General features: G+C 44.0%; 1 protein-coding gene across 1 annotated transcript; it reads right to left on the reverse strand.

The window, feature by feature from the left end:
* Nucleotides 1-1,943: 1,943 nt before the first annotated feature.
* Nucleotides 1,944-10,567, reverse strand: LOC136535832 (COP1-interactive protein 1-like). Its single transcript, XM_066528245.1, has 9 exons — nucleotides 10,051-10,567; nucleotides 8,995-9,192; nucleotides 8,679-8,801; nucleotides 8,423-8,460; nucleotides 8,150-8,324; nucleotides 4,206-7,379; nucleotides 3,997-4,106; nucleotides 2,842-3,084; nucleotides 1,944-2,648 (listed from the first exon to the last, which is right to left on the reverse strand). The coding sequence occupies exons 1-8, from the start codon at nucleotides 10,132-10,134 to the stop codon at nucleotides 2,889-2,891; spliced, it is 4,098 nt and encodes a 1,365-aa protein (XP_066384342.1). The 5' UTR covers nucleotides 10,135-10,567; the 3' UTR covers nucleotides 1,944-2,648; nucleotides 2,842-2,888.
* Between the last annotated feature and the right edge of the window lie 353 nt (nucleotides 10,568-10,920).

The raw sequence follows: 10,920 nt of genomic DNA on the forward strand, positions 1-10,920 counted from the left end.
TATTCCGACATTATTTGCATTGTATTGTATCCAATGCTAGCTAATATATGTAGATCGATGGAAGGATATTGGGACGCTAGCTGCTGTCCCCCCGCCCACCTTGCATGCATGCCCTAGCTAGGATTTTAGGGACGTACGACGAAGAGATGGATTGGATCGAGTTCTGAGGAGATGGAGATGGATTGGATCCAGTATGCGTATGTATATGTGCCATACTATATATATTACAACCAAAATAAAACTAGTACATCATATAGATGATCCACTGCCTCTGTTTCAATTTCAGAGGCCAAGTGAGTGATCCAAAGGGGGAAAGTTAAATATGTCCTTAAGGGCATATGCCTCTACGCACTGCACCGTTGGATTTCCTGAAGTGTGTGGCGTCGCTGTTGCCGTCGAAACAACGGCGCCGCCGTGCGAAGAGGAAGGAGGCCGCCGAGAAGAAGGCGGCCGCCGAGAGGAAGGATACCATCGAGACTACTGAAGCTGCAGCGACCGACGACAAGGATGTCGTCGAAAAGGACACCGAAGACATCGTCGACGAGATGCTAGAGACGACTGCCACCATTCTTGACGATGTCACGAACAAGGTGTAGGCGGACTCCAAGATTTCTTTTTTCTAAAAACTTATAGGCACCTAAAATATAAACTTCCTTTAACCATAGTCCTCTAATTAATGCCCTCAAGGGCATATGCCCCTACGCACTGCATCGTAGGATTCACATTGAGATGTGTGCCTTGGAGGAGTCCAACAACGCAGTGCTTCTCATGTGTGCAACGCCGCCAGCTCCATGTGCATCGGCGCCCTGGCACCAGTGGACAAGAAAGTGCGCTTCAGTCGCTAGGCAATGGCAGGGCTTGGGGCAGTTGTAGGGGGCACCATGTCTAGTATTTTGACCTGCCTCATGAAGTGTGTGGCGTCCCTATTGCGGTCGAGATGACGACGCCACCGCGCGAAGAGGAAGGAGGCCGCCGAGAGGAAGGAGCCCACCAAGAACGAAGGAGGGGCCAACGACAAGGACGCCGTCGAAAAGGACACCGAAGACGAGATGCTAGAGACGACCGCCACCGTTCTCGATGATGTCGCGAACAAGGTGTAGGCGGACTCCAATATTTCTTTTTTCTAAAAACTTATAGGCACCTAAAATATAAACTTCCTTTAACCATAGTCCTCTAATTGTCCTAGACTTTTCTGGGTGGCAACCCGTGGCTATATGAGGTTTTCAATTAGTCATTTATAGTTCTTCCTATATGAGGTTTTCTATCTCTGGATCTGTCTCCCTCTTACTTTTAAATAAAGTTGTTTCATAGAACTACAGCTTCTTTATCCACATGTCTAAGGCAAGTAATCATAAATAAATGAATAACTATGCCAAGCATTTTACGTTTTCTGCAATTTTCATGACCGCCTGTGACTCACCCAACGTGAGCGAGATTGAACTATGAGTCAGGTTAGGACTCCTCGGCCACGGCTCCCTCCGCTTGTGCCATACTACAAAATGATGATACTAGTACATCAGATAGATGATCCGCTGCCTCTGTTTCAGTTTCACACAGGCCAAGCCAACAGCCATGGCAGAGCTGAAGTGATCCAAGTGAGTGATCCAAGGGCTCATGCATCCATTCTCATCATGCATCTTCTCTTGAGGGACCACTGACTGACTGCCAAGTACTCTACTTGTAGGACTACTTTGCCACTTGATTCTTCTTCGCTCTCCTTAAAATTTACACTACGCACTCTTCTAAAATATATCTAGACTAGCTCTGCTATCGACCATTACAAACACTAGCTAACTAGTAGTATATCATTAGTTACAACTCTTCTAAACCAATGCAATCGTGTGGTCACTAATTTAGCTGGCTACGTGTGCAATTGCAGGGCAAGCTTCAGGAACCAGACACATGGGAAAATGATGAAATGCAACTGCACTTACACTCCTGAGGGTTAAAAGCTTCATCAACGATGTGATGCACGTACCATTATGGCAACTTCATTCATTATTATCCATAATCTGCATACGCTGTAAAAAAACAAGTTGCAACCTTACATGAAGGCTCCCTTCATCACATTATTATATTATTCTACACCCAAACTACAACAATATTGTATTGTATGGTACAGAGTGAAATATAATGACTGCTAGCTAATAACCCAGCCACTTCACTGCTCTCACAAAATAGAATAGAGTAACTACATTTATCGACAATTAAGGGGTTGACTCTTTTCAGTATAATCAATCATGTAAAACAGAGGGATCGGAGGGTCATCGATCTGAGTAACCATATCAACAACAGACCATCACCCTCCAGTCAAACTCATCACAAATTGGCGTGTATATATATATATATATATACCAGATAAAAAGGCACGCCATTACAAATAAATAGGTTAAATACCAATAGCAACGGGATCATCATATCATAGTGTAGGGCCGCATCCCCAAAGCCTGGGCAGTCACAGGTTCACAGTTCACCACATCACAGGGATCTTCAGTGTCGTCTCGGAGCGCATCCTCCAGCACCAGTTAGCAGGTCCAGGCTACATCATGTCTGACTCTGCACTTGCACTGGCTTGCTCTCACATGATAATCTGACATAAACCTCATAATGCCACAAGTATGGATAAAACACGGCTTGATGATGCCCATCTGTACAAAACCATATATTAAGTTTTTAATATTTGGTTGGGCAAAAGGAGGTGTCTGTGTCTGAGCACCAAAAAATATGGTGGGATCCTTTTGATATGAAGTTTGAAACCAGTTTCACAAGAAATGCTATCGGATGCGTCCAACTATCACCTAATAATTGGGTGCAGCCAGTGTGGCGAGAAAGATGCAGTACCTGTGCTGTCAGCCTCATGTTTTGTCAGGCAACAATTCCACATCGTGCTAAAACCACCTGCCTTTCTTGATAGCTTTAAGCTCCATCACTAATCGTTCCCTCTGAGCCTCTACCTCTGCATACTGCAAGCTCATGTTGAGTAATCGTTCCTTCATATCTCTTAGTTCTCCTTCCAACTGCAAAATCCTGTCGGTATTACCCTCCTTGCCATCTCCACCAGCAGATTGCCCCTCAGGCATCGGACTGTACATAAACAAAAAGAATTTTTATATTATCATGGAAAACCAACAATCACAAAGGACCAACTCTTGTGGACTCTGTTCTACAAGTTCAGTATTGCAGACACTATCCTAAACCAATAGTGGTAACTAACTGACTTCGATATTTCTGTTAGTTAGCAATGCGCGCTCCAACTTTAACACATGAAACTAAACTCAATCAAGTTTGTCCTGCTCGCAATATTGTATAAACAATTTGCAGTCGAGTCACAAGGTCCAGTTCATATATGACGTAGCAGTTCAGATAAGGTGAGAACTATGAACAGATTCCAATGCACAACATATTACACAACCTTACATCAGAATGCAAATAAAAGCACTAGTATATGATTGCAAAAAAGAAAAAACATGTCACTTTACTGGCACACCATTACGGCATTATCTACTGGTTAATGAGATTAAAATATTTGCTCTATGAGACCACTAGCATCTCCCAGAGTGTGATTTCCTTGCAGGATTGCCAAACTTCAGTTTTTCAATTAAAGATTAGATGAAAATTACGTATAGAAAAGGCATACTTTCTCAACATGTACTGGTCAATGCTTTGCTTGTGATTCTTGTCCTCTAAGCTAAATAGTTAATGTCAAACTCATTAGGGCAGAACCAGTGCCGGAGGCTCCCACATGAGTGGGGTCTGGGGAAGGGATAAACCGAGACAAGCCTTTCCCCCGCAAAATCCTACGGAGAGGCTGCTTCGAACCCATGACCTGGTGACTCAGTGAGACAGCTCTCACCACTGCACCAGGCCTGCCCTTCTAATGTCAAACTCATTAGCCATACTCAAAACAAAACAGAATAGCTACATACAACATTCCTATCATTCTGTGTACACTCATCATCTCACAGGACACATTTAGGTTTGTGATGGTAGGGGTACCTCTTCTGTTGAGCTTTGTACATCTTATTTTCCTCCAATGCCTCTGTGAGCTTAGTCTCCAGTAACTGAATTTTTGACTGAATGGCTGCCTGGTTATCTCCTCCAATCTCCTACAAGCACAGGAAAATACAAGGCACAAGCAGATAGAAACATCAATAAGGAGGGATTGTTTGATCATCACAGCAAGTACTTTACTTCAAATGGCTAACCTGCTTTCCAAGGTTCTCTTTAACGTGGGACATTTGCTCAAAACCCTTTTCCATAATTTGAACTCTCCTGGTGAGATCCTCATTTTCCTGCTCGAGAGATTGTATCTTCCTCTGGTACTCACTGTTTGATCTCTTGATCCTACTGAGTTTGTTCTTTAATTCTGCTTCATGTACATGTGATGCTTCTGATGCTGATAGATCACTCTCCAACCTCACGAGCTTTGCCTGCATAGCTATTCTGTTTCGCTTTTCTTCTTCACCATTTCTCAAAGTCTCCTGCATATCAGAAACTTTATCTGTTAGCATAGCCTTCTGTGCTTTTAGTTCTTCACAATCCTCAGTCACCGAGTGCAGAAACTCCTCCAGTTTCCCTTTTTCAAACTTGGCCTCATCAAGAGAACTCTGAAGTTTGAAAACCTCATCTTGAAGATTCGTTATTTTCTGAACCTGAAGTTTCAGGCCAGATATTTCTTCCAGCATCTGTTGTTTCTCATAATCACTGGATTTAAGCTTCAGTTCTAGTTCATTAGAAGTCTTCCTTAACGCATCTTCATTGGATTTAGCAGCTTCCATCAACTTTTTCATATGTTCAGCATCTGATGTCAACATTTCCTCGCTTTGTTTGGAGGCATTAAGGGAATCAACCAATCCTTTAATCTTATTTTTAGACTCCTTACGAAGGTCTTCCAACTGAGACTCGTAATGTCTCATTTGTGCACTGATGTCTTGGAGATTAGCCTCAAGTTTAGCATTGTCTGCTCGCAGGACAGATACCTCTCGAATAGCATCCAGAGTGGCACTTTCTCGCTCCTCGTGCGTGGAGGAGACCTGTGCAGTGAGGCTGACGACCTCCCTCTCAAGATTCTCTACTTCAAGAGTCTTTTCTTTCTCGATCTTATTGAGCATGAAATGCGCGCGATTAATTCTTTCTTCTTGTTCCATGTGCTCCTGGAATATAGTCTCCAATTCTGACAATAAAGATTGCTCTTTAGAAGAAATGTCCTTCTGTAGTGATGAAAGCTTTGCCTCAAGGAACTCCACTGTTTTGCTAAACTCAAAGTTTCTTTTTTTCGACTCGTCCAGTTCCTGCTCTTTTTGCGTAAGATGACTGTGTAATTCCAACTTCTGCTTTTTCAGATCAGCAGTTAGATTCTGAAGAGAACTGCACTCTTCAATAAGGCTCTCAACCGTAGATTGTAGTTTAGAATTAGATCTTCTCAGAACTTCAGAATCATCTTGTGCTTCTGACAATCTTCTTTGAGATTCTTGTTGTTTCTGCTTAAACTCGAGCATTTGAGTTTCCATCTCTGATTGCTGACGCTCTACTTTATCTTTGAGATTGATGATGAGAGATCTGGAGTCATGCATCTGCAGCTCGCTTGACTCCTTTTCATTTGTCAGGTAAGTCAATTGTGCTTCCAGTCCAGATATCCGTTCTGACAACTCTATGTTTTCCTGTTCCAGCTCCGATACATGCAACTCTAGTTCAGCTTTGCAGCTCTCTAGCTCAACTATGTTCCTCTCAAGAAGCTTATTGGTTGAAACATGGGAATCTATACTGCTGGAAAGCACAAGTATATCTTTCCGCACTTCATCCAAGCATTTAGATGTGATGCTGCTTTCTTTAAGCGACGCGGACAGGCGTTCCACAAGCTGACTCTTCTCTGCCTGAATCTCAGAAATAAAATTTTCCATCTCGATCTTGGAACGCCGAAGGTCATCATTTTCCTGTAGTTGCAATTCAAACCTAGCCTTTAGTGTATCTGTCTCAGGTTGTTCAGTATCCTCTAGATCTGCTATTCTAGATTGGTACTTCCATGTCGCACCAGATTCACAAACTTCCAGTTCAGTAGAATGTAAACTGTTTATCTTTCTTCTCAGCTCAGATAACTCGAGATTTCTTTGTTCCAGCTCCTCTTGGCTTTTTTGGAACTTTTCTTCAAGCTCACAGGTTTGAGACCTAAAATTTAGCAGCTTCAGCTCAAGGTCAGCACATTTTCTCTGTAACTCATCTGCATTAGACATTGATGACTCAGAAAAACTGTCGTCTCTTAACATTTCCTTATTCCTAAGTTCCTCCTCTAGTTGATGAATCCGGGATGTAAGCTCTTCGAATTGCAGCTCAGTGTTGTTTGAAATACGAGGAACCTGACCTTTCAGTTTATATATAAGCTCCAAATTTTCATCGGTTAGTTCAGAGCAGTCCTTCTCAAGCTCTTGTATTTTAGCCCTTAAAATTTCATTTTCTTTCTCCAATTCAAGATAAATGGCATTGGAACCTGCACCACCTCCATTTCCAATGTTGAGAGCACGATCCAATTTCTCCCTCAGAATTGTGATTTCATCCTCTTTCATTAACAGTTTCTTAGCCCACTCTTTGTCTTCTTTTACTAACAGCTCATTCTCAGGATCAGCAGTCTGCTTGACCTTCGAAATCTTAGATATTTCAACTCTCTGTTCTTCAATGGTTTCCTCCAGTTCCTGAAGAATAGAAAGAAGCTCTATATTTGACTCTTGAGTCCTGTTTAGTTGTATGGTTAAGTCCGTATTCGATTCTTTAAGAAACTTAACCTCACCTTCAAGTTCCTTCTGCAGGTCTATCCAGTCTGAACGTTTAGGTGTTCCTGTAATTATTTGTCGTGTGTTTACATCTTGTAAGGATGACTTCAATTCTTCTATTTCATGCCTATATGAATCCCGTTCAGCTTGTGCAGCAGACAGCTCAACTGCTAGCTCAGCCTGTTGCTTTGATTTTTCAGAACACTCCTTTTTCAGCATCTCTAGATCAGCCTTCAACTTGCGAGAGTGGCGTTCCCACATTTTTGCCTCATCACGGAGCTCCTCAATTGTTTCTTCAGCAGCTTCAAGAAGATCTTTAGATGAGTCAGATGCCCCCATAGATAACTGAGAAAGGCCATTTGAAAATGTTTTTGGAGTATTCCCTTGCAGCAAACTTGGGCCTGGAGCCCGAGAACTAAAAGATGAATTGTTGGATCTAAGCCCGTCATCACCACGACCAGCACTAACATAACTAGCATAGGAACTAGCAGAATCCTGCCTTCCCACATAAAGTACTCCATTAGAGTTGTCTCTAGGAGAGAAGTTTGTTCTATCTGCAGTACTATCTCCAGAATTAGAACTCCGATGGGACCCTGATGCAGAGAAACTTGTTTCCTGCAAAAAAGAAGACGGGACAAATAATAAGCATGGACACATAACATTCTGATAGAGCATGACATGTAACCAAAATATGTCACTCGCTGATGGTGAAATTGTAGTCCATATAGAAAACTATACCCAAATGCGAGGAGCTTCCAAGAGTTATGCAAAAAATATCTTTACGCCATAAAAAGGTTTTCTCCGTGGTGGTAATGACGGTAGGTTCACCAGCTTCCACATTGGAGTATCTTGTGGATTTATGCATACATGCAGGTCATGTGCAACAGAGGAACCTTTGTGGACGATGAGATCATCTGCGCATAATTGTACTCGTGCGGTTTACAGTATGACTTTTGTGGTCTGCTGATCACTAGTGAATTTTATGTGTTTTTTAGATTTATGAATAGGTCATTGAGTAGGAATTAGAACTTATCATAGCTTTTGCGCAAGATAGTAGACCCCACAATAACTGAAAAAATTCAAGACTTTTGCTTGATGACTAAAGGCGAAGGATTTCATCAGCTTTGCAGAAAAAAAAAAATCCACGGACAGGTTCTTTTTTTCATTCCCTTCCAGGTTCTGACATTGAAACATCAAAATGGGGTGTTTTACCTACAAGGGTGAACATATAGCATTGGCAACTAAGTTCCATGCTATTATTCATGTAATCAATAATTTCAGTGAAAATGGGATAGATGTCTCAAGGCATCAGAAACAGTCCAACGACAACTCGGGATGGAACGGGTAATGTTTGGGACAGCAAATTGTTTTAAGCAGTAGCATACCCTGTTTCCAGATTCATCTTGATAAGTTCCACCCAGATGATTTTCGGATGAAGAACGAACACCCTTGTTGAACATACCATCGGAGCAATCTGACCTGTTGTCCATCTCATCATTGGTTGGCGTTGGACTACGGTCATCGTGACGGGGAGCCATGTCCCTCAATGATCTGACACCACTACATAGAAATGGGAGAATTATCAGGATTTGAGTCAAGTGAAGAGAGACTGAACAGAACTTGGCAAGAATGAAGTACCGAGGCTTCAGTCTAGTTACCTCAGCTTAGACTTTGTGCCAAGACATTGAACCTTAAGCTGCAAGTGAGGGGAAAAATATGAACGTCAACATTAGTACTAAGGACAGACACCATCAGGCATGCTGCCAAAAGTACAAGCATGAAATAGGCACCTATGTAACAGTTGACAGCTATGATGGGAATGTAATACCAGCATTTCTGTGGCTACCAAATCTTGCAAGCAATGCCCAGATGGCCCTTGAAAACAAGGAGGTGTAATAAATAAGCAAAACACACCTGTAAAACTGTTCCAGAGTTGCATCTCTTCAGTGGCAACGAAATTGCGGTTGGATCGACCAAATTCAGAAAATTAGACAGATTTAGAAAAATCTCCCCAAGAATGCCAGATTTTGTCGATCCCTGGAACATTACATGAAAGCATTTGTTAGTGACCCAATAATAAGCCTAGCGACAGGAATAGGACAGAGTAGATAGACAAAGGTAATAAGCACCGAGACTGAAGCAGAAACTGGACATCCAAGAACAGGTAAGGTGGGGAAATATTACATAAGTAGGTTCCAAGAACTGGACATCCCAGCATCATATTACATACCAGGGAGACAATAATCTTGTACTGGCATTCTTCAAATTCTTTGGAGACTTCGTCCTTGGAGAACCATATGGGTTCCAAGATGGTGTCGGGCCACTGGCATATTCCACTCCGAGAAGCTACTTTACTGGACTTTGCAATTGTTTTTCCATTGTCGACTGAAACTATGGATAGGAAGAGCCTGTCTGATACCACGGGGACCTATGAAAACACATGAAATGAATCGATGAGACACACACACACAAAAAAAAAGGGGATACATGTCATGTAGTGCATGGGGTAAAAACTAAAATAAACTGCAGGAAAGGCACATATGAAATGAATGAGAAGGCACACACAATACAAGATGAGGGCAATGCGGTATCCCCTTTTAATAGGCCGTGGTTAAAATGAAGAGGAAGGACCATCTTTTTTTTTTCGGGGTACACGCACACATGAATGAATGGCAGGCACCTCGTGAAATAAAGTTGAACCCCCTGAGAAAGTAGACTGACTGAATGGCAAAAGGTAGCCATTGAATCACCAGGGGGAGACTGGGAGAGGAAGCAATGCGATTTGCATATGAGGTTGGTATGGTACAGAAAAACAATAGGGATTGCCGTTTCCCTTTTAGGAGCGGTTCTGAGGTAGGCACACACGTGACGTGAGTAAGGGTGGTGACAAGAATCAAGGAGGCATAATAATGTGAACGATAGGAACTAGTAATCTCGAGTATGATCCTACATTGATGTAACACTCCAAAGGTGAAGGAATGTAGGTTGAATGACGAGTGTCTGTCATCAGTAGCGGCCTCTGCCTACCGGGAGCGAGCAAATCAGGAGATGAAAGAAAGGCAAGCAGCAAAGCGATTACTCCAGTAGATACAAGAGAAGAAATTGTGCTAATCGCAGGGCCTCTGTTTTGTATCAGATCGGGTAAGCAAGTTTTGGTACTGTCTGTCCTCCCCTGGCCGGCTGGCCCTGGAAGAAGGAAGTGGGGAAAAGAAACGATTTTGGTACTGAGGGAGAGGAGTAGGACAGCCCCCGAGGGAGGGAGGGCAGGAGGAAGAGAGAGAGCAACCTGGACGGCGCGGAAGTTGGAGAATCTGAAGTCGAAGCGCTCGCCGACGCGGTCGGAGGAGCGGTGGCGGTGAAGCTTGAACATCCTGCCCTGCTGCTGCTGCTGCTGGTCGGTCCTGGTAGTGGTAGCATGCGATGCGGCCGAGGGAGGGCGGCGGCAGAATCCTGGACCGGCCTCCTCCTCCGGCTCCTCTTCTTCCTCCTAGATTGGGGCTGGGATCAGGAGGTGGTGCTGCGGTTGGTGATGCTGACCTGAGATACGGCGGCGCATGGAGAGGCCGTGCGGGCGTGCAGCGCAGCAAAAAGGTGTAGGTGGGGTTTGGGGAAGAAGAGGAATCTTAGGAAGCGGAGAAAGAAACCATGTCCCCCGACTTCACCCACCTCTGGGGGGTGGGGGGAAGGAGAGCTCAGCTGGGGAGGGGAAGAGGGGAGGTCAGGTCGGGAGAGAAGAAGAGCCAGTAGCAGAGCAGGAGGCGGACCTGACCTCACCAAGCCGCCCTGGTGGGGAAAGGGGATCGGAATGGGAATGAGAATGGGAATGGGAATGCAGGAGCACGAGGTATGTGTATCCCCGAGACCGAGAGGAGAAGCGCGCAAGCTCGACCTCTCTCTTGGTGGCGTTTGCTATGGCAGGGAGCAATTAATTTGATTAATTAATTACTCCATTAGGCAGCATACACAGCAGGCCAGGCTGCCTTGTGGGTTGCGAGATTTCTAAGGCGACCCATCTTGTCCACTACCGCCTGTCATGGTCGTCGTCCTCTCCTCCTCCTCGTTACTCGTTAGGCAACGGCAGTGGCACTGTACCGCTCGCCCTCGCCGTCTCCTTCCTCGCCGCCTGCTCGCAATAACTGGTTTCTTATTGTAGTTT

Source organism: Miscanthus floridulus, chromosome 2 (assembly GCF_019320115.1).
Source record: "Miscanthus floridulus cultivar M001 chromosome 2, ASM1932011v1, whole genome shotgun sequence".
Lineage (NCBI taxonomy): Eukaryota > Viridiplantae > Streptophyta > Magnoliopsida > Poales > Poaceae > Miscanthus > Miscanthus floridulus.